Source organism: Rhineura floridana, chromosome 9 (genome assembly GCF_030035675.1).
Source record: "Rhineura floridana isolate rRhiFlo1 chromosome 9, rRhiFlo1.hap2, whole genome shotgun sequence".
Classification (NCBI taxonomy): Eukaryota; Metazoa; Chordata; class Lepidosauria; order Squamata; family Rhineuridae; genus Rhineura; species Rhineura floridana.
The window spans coordinates 25,712,021-25,732,500 of record NC_084488.1 but is presented as its reverse complement, the minus strand read 5'-3'; the positions used below and the strand labels follow the sequence as shown (position 1 = coordinate 25,732,500).

Here is a 20,480-nt window from a genome sequence, read left to right as displayed (position 1 = left end):
TTTTAAGAACACAATATACAGCTTACAAACCTAGTGGTTTCTCAAAGCATCGTACAAAAGAACAAATTTTAAAAATCAAGCGTAAAATGGAAACCTCAAAAATTAAGAATAACAACAATTCTCCAATACATAAACAGCACTTATAAAGGAGCCTTTGCAAAAAGGGTGCTCCAACACTCTTCCAACTAAGCTCACAACAGCATTTATAGTTTTCCACCATGTACACAGTAACGAACACCTGGAGACAACAGTTTGCAAACAGGTACGTGCTAAACTTCAGTATGCACCTGTTAGTTATGTAACTCGTGAAGTATCTCATTCAGAAAATGCAGGAGGCAATTGTGTTTCTGTACAGGTGATAACTAATAAGGCAACAAATAATGGTTAACACCAATCTGGTTAAAATTATATGCCTGCACTGAGTCTAAGACTGTGCAGAGCCAGTTCAACTGTACAAGTAATGAAACAGGTTACCTGGGTGCCATTTTTTATAGGCCCCGATGAAGCAAAATGTGAATGGGAAGGCATATTTCCAGATGCTCGTAATTCAAGAGTTGTACTCTGTCCCTTTAAAAAATCTGTTTATTTTATTGATGTTTTTTTTAATGCGCTCCAGGCCTTTGCAATATTGCAAGGGCTCCCATCACAGGTCTTGGATCTTTGGATACAGCCATATGGGTAACAAAACACTGGCCCTAAAGCTATGCAAAACAGGGTGTATACATTTAAAACCTAGGCAATTTAAATATCTAAGGGGGGGAAACCAATTTAAATCACTGATTTTTTAAAAAATCATTTACTATTTAGATACTTCCTGTATCAAAGTGCATGTATTTAATTGCTTGCTATAGCCACAGAAACATATTGATTTATAATCAGAGTAACAACTTAGCCAACAGGAAGAAACGCTCAGCAAGATAGTTCAGTGAATGGCACCTGTGGGGACTTACCAATCCCTTTTCCCCAGGCACAAGCCATAACATAAGGACATGGATTATGGTACTAAAACATCTACATGATGACCTAGGACAATGTTTAAACCATAGTTTTTTCCTTACAAAGAAAAGGAACCTTCCATAAGAAGGTCATAAATTCAATTTTAAGAAATAATATGCTTGCATTTATTCAGATTTCATTTTAAAAAGAGAAACATTATGGGTGAAACATTTGAAAATGAAATTTAAAATTATATTATTAGTATTACTATTAATTAATCGATCAATCAATCAATCAATTAACCCACACTGTTATGACATGAGAGACCCAAGAACTGCTCAAAGCAGAACTGCAGTTTCCTTCAGTTCCTACAATTGGATCAGAGGTGTAAAACTGCAGCTTTATGTATGAGGATACTTATCATGTTTATGTCAGTTCTAAAACAGAATCTTCCAAAAGTCAATGCCCAGACTTGTGACTCCACTGTCTAGGTCATGACTAGTTCCCCCCCCCCCAAATACAGAGGATATGGCCACAATCCAGTGAGCGTTATATACACTTAATTCTCATTGTGGTCAGTTGGGCTTATGGGTGCTTAACTCTCTTAAGGCCCATGACTCCAAGTTCAGTGAAGTCAACAGAAGTTTTTCCATAGACACCAGTGAACTTTGATGAGGACTCAAGGCCAAATATTTTTGCCAACACCTATTTAATGTCCATAGATACAAAAGGACTTAGGCAACAATGGAAGTAGTTGTGCCTAATCCAATACTTATGAGACATTTTAAGGATGAATACATGCTTACAGATGAACAAAGAAAATCAGAGTAGTCTCAAGTCGTCTAGTACTTAGGTGTAGCATAGTGTTTAAGAATACTGAATGTTCAGACGTTTTCAGTTCAAACCTCACGTTGGTCCCCAGAACCCAGTACACTTCACTCTTTTAACTGCTCTTTTACCCATTTGCAAGCCCAGAAAACCTGATGCTTTGTAGGCCATCTGCAAAACGTCAGGGATTAAACCTCACTCAAAAAAGCTCCCTCTGTGTCAGCCATGGTCACACATATCTCAGCATCTAGGAAAAACAGCTATGCTGCATAGAGCTCCACCACAGTGTCCTCAATTACCACAAGAGGGTCCTTGCTCCCCAGCTATAAAACCTAACTTAGCATCTCGTGGCTAGAAGTCTTCTCAACCAATAACCACAACAATGTACACAACAGAAAAAAATGCTTTAGAAAAATGTCCAGAAGAGAATTCCCAACTATATTTTTTCACTTTGCCATCACTACCCCTATATTTTCAAACACTGCACTACTCTCCTGAGAGGACAGAGAGAACATCTGTAAAACTCTCCTTCCTTCTTGCTCACTTCCAATCTACCACTACAGAAATTGTCCCTCAGCAAAATAGTCTCATTGTCACATTATTATTATTCATTTAATTTATTGGGCGCCTAACACAGGAACGTCTCTAGGAGACCTACAATAAGCAATAAAAACATACAAAGTAGCTAAAATCAACAGCCTTCCAAATGTAATACATTAACACCAGCCTCCACAGAAAACAAACAAATTACCCAGATCAACAGTAACATAAAGCCTCGACAGACCAAAATCATATTCTGTGAAATGCCTGGGAGAAGAGGAAAATCTATATCTGGCACCAAAAGAATGTCAGTGTTGGCACCAGGCATGCCTCACTTGGAAGAGTGTTTCATAGGCAGGAAGTCACAACCAAAATGCTCTCTTCCTTGTTGCCACTGTCCGAGCTTCTCTCGAAGAGGGAACCTGAAAAAGGGCCTCAGACGTTTATCTTAGGGTCCAGGTAGATCCAAGCCAAGAGAGACATTCTGTGAAATATAAAGCCATATAATGCTTTATAGGTTTAAACCAGAACTGAACTGGGGCCAGAAATATACAGACATGCAGTGCAATTTTACCAAGACCAATGTAATATGATCAGACCATCCTAATTAGACTACTGAGAGTGCTTTTAGGATACCACAGTGTTGATTCCAAGTTTGTTTCAGTCTTTTAGGTATCCTGAGACAATGACCTAAACATAAGAAATTAACCCAAAAGTGATTTTGTCCACAAAAATTAATGGAACACAATTATATTCATTCACATGGAGCACAAAACATAAAATAACAGATTCCAAGTATATATAAAGAAGGGCTACTTCCATCATATTCCAGGAAGGGCCACTTCAAACTAGAATTCCTTTTAGAAAAAAATACATGCAAAAGGCATATGCATGCTCATATAGTAAGTAAGACACAGGCCACATTCACACTATACATTTATTCCACTATTATTCCACTTTCAGTCATGCCTTTTCCCAAAGAATCCTGGGAAGGGCAGGGCTGGATTATCCATTAGGCTTAGTAGGCTGAAGCCTAGGGGCCTGGAGCTCTTGGGGGCCCGCGATCTGCAGAAGCAGGACAGGAACCGCAGATCGCGGGACAAGGGCTTCCGAACCGCCTGCCATCCCCCCGCTTCACTTACCTTTTTCTCTGCTGTTTTTTGCGGTTTGCCATCAATCAAGATGGTGGCCGAGGTTTCCTTAAGGGGCTGAAGCCTCTGCTTCAGCACATGCATGCTACACGCGCGCATTGCTGCCATCAACCAAGATGGCGGCAGAGGCTTCAGACCCTTAGGGAAACTTCGGCTGCCATCTTGATTGATGGCAAACCTACATGCACAGTGCACGCAGCCGCAAAAAAAGCGGAAAGGTAGGTGAAGCGGGGGGAATGGGATGGGACGGCGGGAGGCTCAGAATCAGCCTAGGGGCCCTCCTCAGCTTAATCCGGCCCTGGGGAAAGGTAGTTTGTGAAGTGTGCTGAGAGCTGTTTGGAGATGTCTGTTCTCCTCCAGAGCTACAATTCCCCGAGCGATTTAACAGTCAGTCAGTCTTCCCAGAGAACTCTGGGACTGTAGCTCTGTCAGGGGAATAGAAGCCTCCTAACAATTCCCAGCACCCTTCACAAACCACACTTCCCAGGATTCTTTGGGGGAAGCCACGACTGTTTGAACTAGAATAATAGTGGAATAAATGTATGGTGTGAATGGCACCACACACATCATATTGCCAGATATAATTATCTACATGTAGTTTGTCTGCTTTTATTCCTGACACAGAAGCACTATCTGTGTATGAGAATTGTCACATCTGAAGCAGCTCCAAGCTACATGCCACATCTCAACCTTACAATGTGCAAGTTACCTCCACAAAAACACATGCTGGTTCTTATTCATGTTATTGCTTTTTCAGTCAGTATCTCTCTCTAGGGAAAGCAATTTTAAATGTAAAACGTGAAGACAAAAGGAAAACAGGACTTGCTTGCTGTTGGCTTGAAGCTACTAAGGAAGCATTCTTAATGAACTAGCATAGTTTCTAAGGAATACAAGTCTATGGGAAAGCCTTCCTTGGATGAACAAAATCATAACAAAGTTCCAACAACAACGATACAACATGACAATAAGGCAAGAGTGGGAAGTGTGATTTGTGTGCTATAACAATAGCGTTAAGGAATTAATCAGGTACTGAGTGCAATTTTATTGCTTTATTATCTTCCTATAAATCTGTGACACAAATAACTATTTTTTCAGATGTTTTTTCTGGTCATATGATATTCTAATAGTTTGGTTCTTTTTTTAACAAAAACCCTTCATTCTGCCAACAGTAATGTTTCAAAATTACAGGATGCTGAGCCCAGCCTGCCTTTGGAAGTGCCTCTCCCTCATGACCCCTGAACCTTTTAAGACCTGTGGGGCAGATCCTCTTCCATTTCCCCTTGGCTTAGAACAGCGTTTCCCAACTAGTGGAATACCAGATGTTGTTGGACCACAATTCCCATCTTTCCTGACCATTGGCAATGCTGGCTGAGGCTGATGGGAGTTGTGGTCCAACAACATCTGGTGGCCCACTAGTTGGGAAAGGCTGGCTTAGAACTAACATCTGCTGGTAGGTAAGTTTCCTTTATATAATGGCCCCTGATTTGTGTGTGGGTGTATGAGCTACAGTTGACCATAAAGGAGTCTTTACAGCTAACCTGCACGAGGGAGTTAAATGCACATTGCAGCAGTTAGAGGGCTCATGGTGAACTAGATCAGAGCAGGTATGGTCCTGCTACTGTCCCAGGGAAAATCCTTCTTCTGAAGCTGGCATTTCCTTTGAGGGGAAATCTCCTACTGCTGAGTCATGTCCCATATACACTCAATGGGACTGGTAATTTGGTGTTAATAACCACACTATACCTTTAACAAAGCCAATATATTCTCTCCGTGAAATTGAGATGCCTTAATTGAAAGGGGATACATACTGTCCCTTCAATAATGCAGGCTGCATTAAAAGAAAGACCTCACACTGCAGTTGCAGTTATTTTAAAGTTGTCTTGTTACTAGTAATGCCTTTTTAATTTATATATTAGCAGCCAAACATGCATGTAGGTAAAGTGATAAAAGGCAACAATCTGGTTTCCATTGTCACCACCTTATACAAAGTTTAAATAGGTTATTGTATCCTGTATTAAGAGTTTCATAATGCAGACATAATGTCTTACCATTGTGTTATCATGCTGACTTTTGTAACTGTTTATTTTATTTTTATTTATTTATTATTATTTGATTTATATCCCACCCTTCCTCCCAGCAGCAGCCCAGGGCAGCAACTGTTTCCTGATTCACAACACAACTATACCATGTTGTACTTATTATGGGATGGAACAGTCATTCAAACACTGAGCCCCCCACCCCCACCTCTTAGTTAAGATGGACATGGGTAAAGAGTGAAGACAGCATCTGTCTGGACTGCCCACAGAACCATGTCTACAAGATGGAACAAGCATAGTAAGGTAAATCACAACATTGTGGGTAGAGTACACACAATGGGAGGATGGAATACATAACTCTTGCTTAGACATGTAGACCATGTAGATCTTACATTTTCATGAAATGAGACTTAACTCTCTTTCTTTAATGCATGGTTTACATCAACCTTCCCCAACTTGGTACCCTACAGATGTTTTGGACTACAACTCTCATCAGCCCCAGCCAAAGAGGTGGGAGTTGTAGTCTAAAGCATCTGGAGGGCACAGAGTTAAGGAAGCCTGATACAAACTATGCACTCAAACAGACTTCCCATCTAATTTTGTTTAAAATGTTATATTTACATGATAGGATGTTCTTCTGAAAGGTCTTCAACAACAATAACCAACACACCAGGTCACACACGCACCCAGTGTCAATGTTCTACCATACAGTGAGGATCAGAAGTGAGCCTCAGGCTCACAGCTCCCCCTGCAACACAGAATGCAATGAGACCACATACACACATTCTTCTAGGCCATGCCCAAATGAATAATCCCCACCAAAGAAAGGCCACAAAAGCAGGGCCTATAGGTGTACACATATGAACCTAGCATTACACATTATACTCTTGGCATAGGGTGCAGCAAGTTATAAGCCAAAGGCTTGCTACCAGTGATGCCAGAACAACATATAAACTAACTCCTAGTATGGAAGTTGATACCAGCTATCATGTTGCAGTTCCAATGAAGCTACCAGTTTGCTTGTGTTTGATGCTATGGGCATCAGTAAGGTCTGTTCCTGTGCTCCCAAAGACCTGATCACATCCCTGTCAGGTACTAGCACGTATTGCTGGAGAGCAAAGGCATATGGTTAATTCATATGACAATTTCTTGAGCTTATTTCAGACTCTACATATTTTGTACCATATCTTTCCTTTATAGTCCAAGCTAGCTAACAAAATTAAAATAATTTTACAAAATACAAAACACAAGACTTTTCCCGAATATATGCATGACAAATAAATAATGCAAACTGGCAAACAGAAGAACCTCACTAGTGATGGTAGCCAACTCACACAACTTTTTATACGGAATGTGTGTGCATACAGCTATCTGTCCAGAAAAGGAAGTCAGCATATAAATAAAAAGCCCAACATTTGTCATGTGAATTGGCATAGCCATTGGAGGAGGAAGGAAGTCTGCAGATTGAACTGTGATCCCAGATCTCTAGCCTAATGCTCACTTCAAAGCCCTATGTGGCTTGGGTCTGGCCCACCTGAATGAATGCCTGCTTCCACATCTACCTGACCGTATGCTGCAATTGTTTTCAGAGACCTTCTCCAGGTGCTCCTGATATCAGAGGCAAAATAGTTTGTGAGTGGAGAAGGGCCCCCTTTGATGGGGTGTTCCATTTATGAAACTGTCTTCCCTAGGAAGCTCCCTTAGCAACCACATTCATGTCTTTTCAGTGTCAATCTGAAAAACATTATTGTCTGATATTTATTCCTTCTTTTATTGTGCCAATCTATTTGTTGTTTTATTGTTTGTTTTCCTGTATTTTTATAAATTGATGGTTCTTTTTGTAAACCGCTCTGGTAATCCAATCACTGAAGGGGGTTTAAAAATCTAATAAATAAATAGGTCCATGAATGTGTGAGTCACTGGTTCCGTACTATACATATGCAGAAGGGAGAGTCAATGGAAAAGGCAACCCTGTTGACATGTCAGAGCCCATAACGAATTCAAATATGGACCATCTTAAAGATTTGTTGGCAACTAGTGAATTGAGGAATTAACAACTGGGACTTGCAGAACTAAGTAAGAAAGGGAGTCTTAGCGTTATTGCTCTCTCTTATGTAGAAGACTTTTCACTTTTAATTTTCCACAATGAAAATAAATTACAAATAATCACACATGACATACCAACGCAGTTCAACATAGTATAATGCTTTGCTACAGTTGATACAGGGTTCCTCAGATATTAATTTCTAATTGAAATGGCCAAAATTCACAAACTGCCTTTCAACAGGTCCAAGGCCATTTTAAGACCACACAATCTTGAATGCTCAGTGTGAATGCTTAATATCAACATTTAAAACAAAAAAATGAGAACTTTAAACCAATTCAACCAAGACTATAATCCAGCTAATGCTCTTCCCACCCCCATCCTACTCCTACCAGCTCCCTTCAAATAGTTTGAACAACCTCTAAAAACACTTTGAATTAATAAGTCCAATTCTAGTCAGTCTATTATCTCCACATCAAACTAGTCCAGTGCCTCTCCTGTTCCCCACAAGTGCCCCCCTCATATTACACCCATCACACCTTCAGGACTGTTCTGCTTCAGCCAAAAACGTATGTCTGCATTTCGCAAATTCAAGTGCTGCCCACTTCAACCGAGACCAGAGAAGTCCTGATCAGTCTTGCCTACTCTCAGATGAACTTTCACACATACATGCCTACGCACACAAAAAGTTCACAGACACCAATTACATTTTATCAGAACTTCAATAGGGTTATATTAGTATTCTGATCTCAGCACTGAACCACAATGAAAATTAGAAATATTTCTAATTATTATTTTTAGATTTATATCCCATCTTTCAAATATGAACCTTCTGTTGCTTCCTTTCTACCCAAGCTTGATGGAAATTAGAAGCAACTGTAAAAAGTGAGACAAGAACAGTGGCTAAGTGGTCACAACAACACTACTGTGTATGAATATCAAGACTTTAAATACTGGAGAAGGAAATTATTTTTTTATTAGGTAAAATTTTATGACTAGGAAATGAGGCCTAAGGGTAGTTCCATATGATCTGTTGAAGATTGCTCCAGCACAATTAAACCTGTTTGCAACATTTCTAATGACCTTTCAGTTATATCATGTTTTCCCATCTATGCGTAACAGATGGAGAGATTCACTTTGCTATCATTTATCCAGCCCCTTAACAAAAAATCTGGATAGATATACACTCTTAATAGGAGAACAGGAACACACAGCTACCAAAGAATAAAATTAAGTTTATGCAACAATTCTCCCTAGAGAAGCCCACCTGGCACCTACAATGACATCCTTTTGGCACAAGGCAAATACTTTTTGGCACAAGGCAAATACCCAGGCTTTTAAAGATATTTATTATTTTAGTCGCTGCTCTGACAGAGTTTGAGTACTCTTAGTTTTACTACTATGGGATTATTTTAGCTCTTTTTTGTATTCCCATTTTGTGCCGATGTTGTAGTTTATCAGATTTCATCTTTTATTGGATTATTTTATTGGGCCTCTCCCTCGATAATTTATGTCTTGTAATGTATTTAGTAGGTACTCTGTCAGTAGCCATGCTCATGGAGCCATTCTAAACAAAGCACAAAATACTGCAGTTCAGAGAGCTATGGAAATGCAACACTCCAGAAATGCTTACAGGAAGGTAGGTTGCTTGCTTGAACACAAAAGAGTAACAAAATCATATTTCTTACAGTAATTATTTGTAAATATCCTTATAGAAAGTGACTTGCCCAAGCAAATTCATGAACCAACTAGATGATAAACTTTGAAACACTGTTTCAAAGGCCACACTGTTTATAAGGCCACCCTTGCTGGAGCTGGAGCAACAGGCTGTAAAATGCTCAGACAGAAAAAGGTAACTCATGTGCAATGGTTATGAGATTAATATCTATTTTAAGACTAAGACTGTAGAGCTAATTTTTATGTTTCATCTTACATAGTGCAAAACAGGGTGGGTGGAGGCATGCAACCCTCAAGGAACAATTGACATTTTAGAATCTTGAGCCAACACATGCTGGTTTTTTAAAAAGTGAAGGGTTTCCTGGGTGATATGAAATAAAACAAGGAACCAATATCAAAAAGCCCAAATTTTATATGTTTCAATTCTCAATACTAAAAACAGCTTTTCAATAAAAATAAACATTTACATTATTAGACAGGTATGTATAATATTAAATTGCTAAAATATTAAGAGTACTAAGATTTAAGAGTACTTAAGATTTAAGAGACCCAGGCCCTGCAGGAGAAAGAAAGCATCGCCCCAAGGGAAGGAGAGGCTGCTGCTGCTGTGCTGCTGCTGCTGCGGGACCACCACCTCCACCACCCTTCCCAGAGGGACTTCTGCCTGGCAGGACCAGGCCCCAGGTACCCAGCCAGCCAGGACTGATTCTTACCACCTGTCCCTCTTTGGAGGGATACATAAGCCGGCTGGCTGAGGTGGCCTGGGAGACCCAGGCCCTGCAGGAGAAAGAAAGCATCGCCCCAAGGGAAGGAGAGGCTGCTGCTGTGCTGCTGCTGTGCTGCTGCTGTGCTGCTGCTGTGCTGCTGCTGTGCTGCTGCTGTGCTGCTGCTGTGCTGCTGCTGTGCTGCTGCTGTGCTGCTGCTGTGCTGCTGCTGTGCTGCTGCTGTGCTGCTGCTGCTGCTGCTGCGGGACCACCACCTCCACCACCCTTCCCAGAGGGACTTCTGCCTGGCAGGACCAGGCCCCAGGTACCCAGCCAGCCAGGACTGATTCTTACCACCTGTCCCTCTTTGGAGGGATACATAAGCCGGCTGGCTGAGGTGGCCTGGGAGACCCAGGCCCTGCAGGAGAAAGAAAGCATCGCCCCAAGGGAAGGAGAGGCTGCTGCTGCTGTGCTGCTCCTTTCTTTTTCTTTTTTTTTACTTTTTGTTGGTGTGTTGATGCAATTTGAGATGAATGGGTGCCTGATTATATGAATGTATGTTTGTTTATATGCTGTATATATGGCTGTATATATAGCTGTTTTTATACGTTAATTGTTGTATATTTTAGTTGTATTATGTGCTTCAGAGAGAGTTTTATCCATCAGGCGGGGAGACTTGAGGGGGCCCCAATTGCCGTAGTGACGGGCAAAGGAAGGTATGGCGCTGTGAGAAGGACGTGCCAGGTAAGGGGAACGCGGTCCAGACATGTTGTGGCTGTGCCTTGTTCCGGTCCTTCCCACACCCGCAAGGTCGTTGGTAGTTCTATCAGCCAACTCTCAGATCTCCAGTTGCTGTTATTAAATGCCAGATCGGTATATAATAAAACCTCCCTCGTCCACGATTTGATTGTGGATGAGACAGCCGATCTGGCATGTATAACCGAGACCTGGGTGGGTGAGCAGGGAGGAGTTGGTCTCTCTCAGCTCTGCCCACCGGGGTACCTGGTCCAGCATCATGGTAGATCTGAGGGTCGGGGAGGTGGGGTCGCTGTCGTCTATAAGAGTTCCATCTCACTCACCAAGCACCATGTTCATTCAGTTACTGGCCTGGAGTGTTTACACCTTGTGTTGGGCCAGAGGGACAGGCTGGGAATCCTTTTGGTGTACCGCCCACCTTGCTGCCCAATGGCTTCCCTAACTGAGCTGGCGGAAGTGGTCTCGGATATATTGTTGAGGTCCCCCAGACTAATAGTACTGGGGGATTTCAACATTCATGCCGAGACCACTTTGTCTGGCGCGGCTCAGGACTTCATGGCTTCCATGACAGCCATGGGGCTGTCTCAATATGTTAGTTGTCCAACACATGTATCGGGGCACACTCTAGACCTTGTTTTTGCTACTGAGCATGGGGAAAGTGATCTGGATGTGGGGAGTTTTACAACACTCCCTTTGTCATGGACAGACCACTGCTTGCTGAAGTTTAGACTTTCAGTAACCTCTTCCCTCTGCAAGGGTGGGGGACTTATTAAAATGGTCCGCCCCCGGAGACTAATGGATCCTGAAGGTTTTCAAAGGGCTCTGGGGGATTTTCCGGCTGATAGGACTGGCGCTCCTGCTGAAGCCCTGGTCGCTCTGTGGAATACGGAGATGACCCGGGCTGTAAACACGATCGCTCCTGCACGCCCTCTCCTGTGTAGAGCTCATACAGCTCCATGGTATACTCCGGAGCTGAGAGCGATGAAGCAAGATAGGAGGAGGCTTGAGCGGAAATGGAGACGAACTCCCGACGGATACAATTATGCGCTGGTTAGTGCTTCGACTAAGCTCTATGTAGGAGCAGTGAAGGCAGCTAAAAAACATCATTTTGCTGCCACTATTAAATCATCTCTTTGCCGCCCAGCGGAGCTCTTTCGAGTTGTCCGGGGGCTTCTCCATTCAAACCCTCCGGACAGGGTGGAATCATCGGAGGCCCGCTGTAATCAGTTTGCCGATCACTTCCAGAATAAGATCTCATGTATCCGCCGGGACCTAGACTCTCAAGTTATAGCAGTAGATCCTAGTGAGGTGTCCGGAGCACAGTCTTGTCCTGTTTTGTTGGATGAGCTTCAGTTGGTTCAACTCGAGGACGTGGACAAGGTGCTTGGACAGGTACGTGCAACCACTTCGGTACTGGATCCTTGCCCCTCCTGGCTGATAAAAACTAGCAGGAATGGAACAGGTAGCTGGGCCAAGGAAGTGATAAATGCCTCTTTACGAGAGGGAGTGGTCCCGGGCTGTCTGAAAGAGGCAGTGGTGAGACCACTCCTGAAAAAGCCTTCCTTGGACCCAGACAATTTTAACAGCTACAGGCCAGTGGCGAATGTTCCATTCCTGGGCAAGGTCTTGGAACGGGTGGTTGCTGGCCAGCTCCAGGCGCTATTGGATGAAACTGATTATCTAGATCCATTTCAATCGGGTTTTAGGCCCGGTTTTGGCACTGAGACAGCCTTGGTCGCCCTGTACGATGACCTATGTCGGGAAAGAGACAGAGGGAGTGTAACTCTGTTGATTCTCCTTGATCTCTCAGCGGCTTTTGATACCATCGACCATGGTATCCTTCTGGAGAGGCTCGCGGAGTTGGGAGTTGGAGGTACTGCTTGGCAGTGGTTCCGCTCCTACTTGGCGGGTCGTCTCCAGAAGGTAGTGCTTGGGGAACATTGCTCGACACCGCGGGCTCTCCAATATGGGGTCCCGCAGGGGTCAGTTTTGTCCCCCCTGCTTTTTAATATCTACATGAAGCCGTTGGGAGAGGTCACCAGGAGTTTTGGAGTGCGTTGTCATCAGTATGCTGATGACACGCAGCTCTACTTCTCCTTTTCATCTTCTTCAGGTGAGGCTGTCGATTTGCTGAACCGTTGCCTGGCCTCGACAATGGACTGGATGAGAGTTAACAAACTGAAGCTCAATCCAGACAAGACTGAGATGCTGTTGGTGGACGGGTTCTCTGATCGGATGGTGGATATATACCCTGTCCTGGACGGGGTTACACTGCCCCTAAAGGACTGGGTTCGTAGTCTGGGAGTCTTTTTAGACTCTTCCCTCTCACTTGAGGCTCAAGTAGCCTCGGTGGTTAGGAATGCGTTTTACCAACTTCGGTTGGTAGCCCAGCTACGTCCCTATTTGAGTAAAGAGGACCTTACATCAGTGGTACATGCTCTGGTAACCTCACGTTTGGATTACTGTAATGCGCTTTACGTAGGGCTACCTTTGAAGACAGTTCGGAAGCTACAACTAGTGCAAAATGCGGCGGCCAGATTGCTGACAAGGACCAAGCGGTCCGAGCATATAACACCTGTTCTGGCCAGCTTGCACTGGTTGCCAATATGTTTCCGGGCTAGATTCAAAGTGTTGGTATTAACCTATAAAGCCTATACGGTGCGGGACCACGATACCTTGCGGAACGCCTCTTCCGATATGAACCGGCCCGTGCACTACGTTCTGCTATGAAGGCCCTCCTCCGGGTTCCAACTCACAGGGAGGCCCGGAGGGTGATGACAAGATCTAGGGCCTTCTCAGTGGTGGCCCCCGAACTATGGAACAGTCTCCCTGAGGAAGTACGCCTGGCGCCGACTCTGCTTTCCTTCCGGCGCCAGGTCAAAACCTTCCTATTCTCTGAAGCATTTTAAGTTACATTGATCTAATTTTAATAATGTTTATTGTATTGTTGATTGTATTTTAATATTATTTTGTTATTCATTGTATTTTTATACTATTTTATGTTCACCGCCCAGAGAGCTATTGCTAGTCGGGCGGTATATAAATTTAATAAATAATAATAATAATAATAATTAACACAGGTTTGAATAATTCAGCTCCCTGCCAAATGATACAATGACTTTGTTTACAGATTGCACTAAACCATGGTCTAGTGGGGGGGCTTTTTGGCCAGATCTTTATCTCCCCCAACCCAGCAGGCCAACTTTGACAGGGGGCCAGGACCTGCTTTCTTCCCCCCAGGAAATGACTGGCATGCTCAAACTGAACAAGATTAAGGTCCCCACACAGCAGCTAAGGCACAGAAGATGTCAGGTGTGGGGCAGGTGGCCATGGTTTGGGGAAAATGGCCTCACATACCAAATGGGCAGGCCTGGTGAGCCAAGTTTGGCCTGCAGGCCAGAGGTTCCCCACCCCTGGTTTAGCATTAGGAGGATGAGCCACAACAAGCCTGGAGCTCACACATTCCTCTTCCTAACATGGCCATGAGGAATGCAGAAGGTTTAGCATCTGTTTTGGATTAATTACAGCTTAGTGTGACATCCAAACCCAGACAAACCTATGGTTTTAAACTGGCTTGTTTCAGCAAACCATGGTTAAGATTAACCATAGTTTGTCTGAGTGCAGATGTCATAACAATCTGCGGTTAATCTAAAATGGAAGCAGAAGCTTACAATCTCCTCACAGCTGCTCTGGAAAGGAGAAAGAAGCAGACAGCACAAAAGCCCAATGCTCAGTGCGGCTCATTCTCATAATCCAAAACAACAGTTTAGCATTACATGGAAATGCAGCCAATAAATCCTTAGATGGAGGAGCAAGTATGCTCAGGATAAACCATTTCTCATAACAAATTAGTTAGTCTTTAAGGTGCCACGGGACTCTTTGTTCATTGTCCATTTGGCTCTCCTTTTTTTTTTTTTTTTTTTTTTAAAGAGTAGCCCTTGTATGGTCAAAACTAAACTGCAACTGAAGTTCATTTTCTCAGATCGTGTGTTCCAATTTCAGTAAAACCTGAACTGCATTGCTGTGTAGACTTACTTGGGAGTAAGTCCCATTGAACTCACTGAAGTCTCTGTCAGATGTTTATACACAGGCTCCAACTGTAAATATCTCTCATCATGTCTTATCACTTGTTGACAAAAGCGGCTGTCACACTGTAACAAAGAAATAAACATCCCCTGCTTCCTTAAAGACCTGACTGGTCCCTTCAATCAATCAACACATGGTAGAGCTGAGTGTCATCCGCATATTGGTGACACTGCAGCCCAAAACTCCTGATGATGGCCCCCAGCAGTTTCACATAGATGTTGAATAGCATGGGGGAGAGGATAGAACCCTGTGGCACTCCACAATTGAGAGGCCAAGGGTCTGAAACCTCATCCCCCAATGCCACCCGTTGGTGCCTATCTGAGATATAGGAACGGAACCACCGTAAAACAGTGCCCCCCATTCCTAATCCCTCTAGGCGATTTAAAAGGATACCGTGGTCGACGGTATCGAAAGCTGCTGAGAGATCCAGGAGGATGAGGAAGGTATATTCTCCCCTATCCAACGCCCTCCTCATATCATCCACCAGGGCGACCAAGGCTGTTTCAGTTCCATGACCAGTCCTGAAGCCCGATTGGAATGGATACAAAGGTATAAATCAGAATAACTGAGGGCCATCTTATATGTAACAGAAACTGCCACATTTATTTGATCACATATCTGTCTCTTTAAGATACGGGGGGGGTGTAATTTTATTGATTATTTTAGCATCAAAAGGCATATGCCAGAAAGGGAAGCAGAACTCTCTGGTTTCGTCCAAATGTGAGCAGGGCCTCACTCCAAATCCAGTTTTCCCATTCAAATTTAATCTTAGAAGTCCATAAGCATTCACATTTGTGTTTGTATTTTAGCAAAACTGCTGCTTCCCATCCATACTTGTGGGCATTCCCATGTGGTGGGTCAATCTTCACTGTGTGTTTTTGACTCTGCCATCTGATCTATTTCCACTACCTCCATTTGAGCACAAACCAAGTATGCACAAAGGCAGAGTTTTATCTGAGTGCACTCGCTTAAAAAAAACTAGCAAGGGAAAATGACAATTTCATGATTTATTTCTATTGTATTCCTATTATTTATTTTACTACTTTATTATTTTTCCTAGAGTCTAATATAGTGCACAAATATGAAGGCCTGGAAGCATAAACATGTAGGCAGTAAAAGGCAACAAAATTAAAAAGGGCACCACATTTCCGGTCCCTTAAAGTTGGTGATTTTGAAGACGTTAAAAAAAAAAATACAGATCAGTACAAATAAATTAAACTTTTAAAAAAGCTGTTATGCAGTTTTATTTCTTTGTGCAAATCTGAGTGTTAAAAAATAAAAAAAAGCTAGGTAGCTCTAACACCTGGCGGAGCCCACCTGGAAAGAGGCACAAGCACTGCCAGAAAAGAAATGAAAGTAAAGGGGGATGTGGGGGCATGGAAAAGGGAGTAGCTGACATTATTTATTGATCCACCCACACAAAAAACACAGGTGCATCATGTCCGCTGCTCCAGAGCCATTAGGTGTCAGATTTTTAACCAGTTATCGGATTATCCCCAAATTAGGGGAATCCACATTTGGAGAGGAAAATGAGCAAGACTGCAGTTGGCTGAAAGAGGCATCATGTGGACAACCCTAATTCAATGAGAAGACAGGCAGACCCTAATCCATTCTAAGGTCATAAGAACATAAGAACATAAGAAGAGCCTGCTGGATCAGGCCAGTGGCCCATCTAGTCCAGCATCCTGTTCTCACAGTGGCCAACCAGGTGCCTGGGGGAAGCCCGCAAGCAGGACCCGAGTGCAAGAACACTCTCCCCTCCTGAGGCTTCCGGCAACTGGTTTTCAGAAGCATGCTGCCTCTGACTAGGGTGGCAGAGCACAGCCATCATGGCTAGTAGCCATTGATAGCCCTGTCCTCCATGAATTTGTCTAATCTTCTTTTAAAGCCATCCAAGCTGGTGGCCATTACTGCATCTTGTGGGAGCAAATTCCATAGTTTAACTATGCGCTGAGTAAAGAAGTACTTCCTTTTGTCTGTCCTGAATCTTCCAACATTCAGCTTCTTTGAATGTCCACGAGTTCTAGTACTATGAGAGAGGGAGAAGAACTTTTCTCTATCCACTTTCTCAATGCCATGCATAATTTTATACACTTCTATCATGTCCCTTGCCCCGTTCTGTCCTTGCCATGCCCTTGGAATGTCCCTTTTTGGGAATTACACTGGCATACGTTCAGTTCTGTTGGTGAAGACCCAGCTGGATTGAGAGAGTTAAGTTGGCATATCCCTGGCTGAGTCGGGATGAGGGAATGATGGCAGCATATCCCTGGCTCAGCCATGACAATCCAAGATCTACCTATTTCAAACTCGCTCATCCCAGCAGTTCTTGATTCGGATTGTGCTTTAGCCTCTAACAAACCCCTGTGCAAAAAGATGCACCTTCATCAGCCCTTAGAAAGACATCAATAATGAAGTCTATATAGGAGCTATATTTAAGATCTGTGAGTTTAACAGCAGATGTCCATTAATGAAAGCACTAATGGAAAATTAGCTTAAATTACAGAAACTGATTTTTAAAAATAATTTGCCATTTACACACAAGAGAGACAAGATATATGTAATTAGTCTCTAGACATAGTGCTAGATTTTGCTTAAAAATTTAAAAAACATTTGTCAAAGAAACAGCCATTGGGTGCATTGGCAAACAGATGGTAGACAAATGCAATAAATAAAATAAAATGTCAAAGCATTATGTGAAAGATAATTAAAAAACAAAAAATAAAAATATTGTGCTTAACAGTTAAAGCCTTATAAGTCTTCCTATTTATAATTGATATCTACATAGTAAGAAAATCAATTACTATAAACAGCCTTTTTATAGGTCAAATGCAGACAAGTCTTCTCACACTTTACCTCTCACCCTCAATTTCCCCGGGCACTTTTATCCTAAGGGGCTCATCCAGACCATACTAAAAATCCACATTTTCCTTATTGGAATTGGCCGCTGGTAGTCCAAACCTAATAGTTTAAGCACTTCCTTTGTACTTGAATCAAACTTTTTCCTCATCCATATTGTAGGGGAGTGGCTTTTTTGTTTACAAACTCCCCCTCCCACCTTCTCATCTTATTGTGTTGATGATTGGCTCAGATCAGAAAGGAGGTGAGGGTGCCAATGGGAACCCAACAGAAGCAGGAAGCATTGAAAGAGGTCAGAATGTGAGGAGATGAAAATGCATCCTTCATCAACAACTCTGTAATCATTGTTTCTCTCCTTTTTGGTGTATAGCTGGCATGGGAAACTCCAGATTAAGGGAGGGGAAAGCGTGAGAAGGCAGTGATTAGAGGAGAACATCATATAGATGAGGATGAATTGATGCAGGCACAAGGGGCTTTCATTACAGATTATACAGATGTAATGATAAACTCCTAACCCAACTCCAATACCAGAAATGAGCCAGGCTGGAAGAAAAAATCCCTAGGACAATAGAGCGTGGAGAGGTAAGGTGGAAGTGAGTTTCCATCGCCCAGGCCCTCCCTTTTGATACTGAAATTACATGTGAACCTAGGAGACATGTGAACAACATAATCTGTCACTGGGCATAGTGACAGGTGATTCTAAAAATACAATTTACTTACCTACACCAGAATTATCAAAATACTTCTCAAATTTGGTATAGGCAAACTATTGTCTTCCCATGCATAGAAAGTAGAGATAAAACAAAAACAAAAACAGATTGACTTAATGTGCATGTAAGTATTCACGTTATCCGGAATTCTCCTTACTCTGAAAAAGAAAACCATTGCTCAGTTGGAACATTAAACCAGACTGTAAGCACCTTTGGTTGGTACTGATGTTCTCAGAATTCTGTCAGTTTTATATTTGCATTCTTGCCTATCTGTATCGACCCAAAACACAACCTCTTTGTATAGTTCAGGAGATAGCTTGCATTTTGCCTAACAGTGTCAAGGTCTGAATCAATGCAATAACCCATTCTATATAGGACCATCCTTCAGCATACTAACTTCAGTTCCAAGTAGGCAAAAATAGGAATTCCTCGCAGGTCAGTTAAACAAAGTGAAAAAGATGCATAATTCTGCTAATTAAAAAAGCAGGAGGGGAAATCACAGTTTTTACTGTGGTGTAGACAACAAACGACACCAGAATAAATTATCACTCATCTCCACCATCCCCATGTAAGTCAAGTTCATTCTCAAATTCATTCGCCCAGCCCTTTGCCCTAAACCACCGCTAAAGCCTGCATCCTCCACTTGAACCTGCCTGGAAAGCAGCCGATTTTCAGTGTCCAGACATCCAGAGCAGTTTCGGTCCTGAAGCCCCTAATGACTTCTCAAGAGAACAGGAGAGATATCTCTATCGCTCCTTTTGTTTACGACCACTCGTTTAATTTCACTCTGCTCAGAGAGAAAAATAAATGCCATTAAGAGATTAAACTGGAAGGTAAGGCGACCAAAGGAAGAAAACCGAGACGAGGAGAGTCGCATCTCTCCAGCCGCCTATAACGTGGGCTGCTAGCTGAACCTGCTACTGCTGCTCTTTCAGATCTCATATACGGATCGTCCTATATTTTACACCAACCTTGCGATTGCAACTCTGCACCACCATCAGGGAAAACTGCCAGAGACGGGGAGGGGTGGGAACAGGGCGAGAGACCGTGCGCGCAAATGGTGTTTGCTTTCCCAGTCCTATTGCTAATCTACCACAGATCGATCTATCAAGACACTGCGGAGGGCGAGAAAAAGAGGAAAGACGACTAAAACAGGGGGATGAGATAAGAGCAATTGTACACGGACCCTATGCATGAAAGGAGTGCGGAAAGCTGCGGAGAGGAAGATTTAGCCAAGAGTCGCTCCTTCTTACCTCGATCCACCGCTGAGCTTCGGCAAAAGCTGGTTCAGGCTGGGGAGGGTCTTCCAGAGGTTGCGTCGCCTCCTCCGCCAGATCTAAACCAGGACTGGCCATCTGCAAGGCGAGCCTGTGTCCCTGCTGCTACAGCAGGGAGCCTGGGCTCCGGCTAACGGATCGGTCCAGGGGGTGACACAGGAAAAGCCAGAGGCCGCGGTTTACCCCCAGCAGCTGCGAAGGGAGGCGGTGACCGCTTGCAGCCCAGCCGGCGACGGCGGCCGCTGCCACTTCGTGCATGCGGTAACCTCTTCCCTGGTGCCCCAGGCTTTCTCCTCCTTCTCCTCCCACCCGGCTAGAAATCTGCCTTGTCCCCTCCCACCAGCCTCCCCTCTTGCAACGGCAGCGGAGTTGAACTGATCTACCGGCTAAAAATAAAGCAGCCGCAGCAAAGAGAGGGAGAGCTGAAGAGGCTTCGGTCCCTGCAAATGCCCAGGCCGCTGCCTCCTCGCCACCGCCCCCAAGCGGGAGAGCCAATCATAGGCGCTCATTATTGTGCGGTCTGTGTCCCATTCCTAGCGAAAGCCAGCGAATCGAGCCTGGGGACCAGAGACACGCCAGGCGTGCCTGGTTGACTTTCATCTCAAGTTTCCCTCCGATATAGTCATAAGAAACTCTCTTCCTGGAAATGCACTCTCCTCCCTCCAAAACAAACAAACACACACACCCCTTTACATTCAAATTATCAGGATTCACACACAAATAAGACCCTCAACACAAAACTGGCACCAAAAATGAACACCACAACAGGTCAACCAAAGCTTAACATTGCAATAGATCAGCCAGGAAAGCTCACCTGCTCACTTTTTTTTAGTAGGGGAATATGCCTGTGAATATAGAAAAAGGAAGGCACAATATATT

The 20,480-nt window shown here is 43.4% G+C and overlaps 1 protein-coding gene across 13 annotated transcripts in view; it reads right to left on the bottom strand.

Annotated features, from left to right (window-relative positions):
* Positions 1 to 20,117, bottom strand: part of LIMCH1 (LIM and calponin homology domains 1) — a 272,533-nt gene extending 252,416 nt beyond the window's left edge. For 2 of the 13 annotated variants that reach the window (XM_061585021.1, XM_061585017.1), the window contains exon 1: positions 19,578 to 20,115. In XM_061585021.1, the coding sequence (XP_061441005.1) occupies positions 19,578 to 19,679 (102 nt within the window). In that variant the 5' untranslated portion in view covers positions 19,680 to 20,115. Of the gene's footprint in view, positions 1 to 19,577 lie in introns of all 13 variants that reach the window. The other 11 variants (XM_061585022.1, XM_061585023.1, XM_061585015.1 and 8 more) reach the window with 10 other exon arrangements.
* Positions 20,118 to 20,480: the final 363 nt, after the last annotated feature.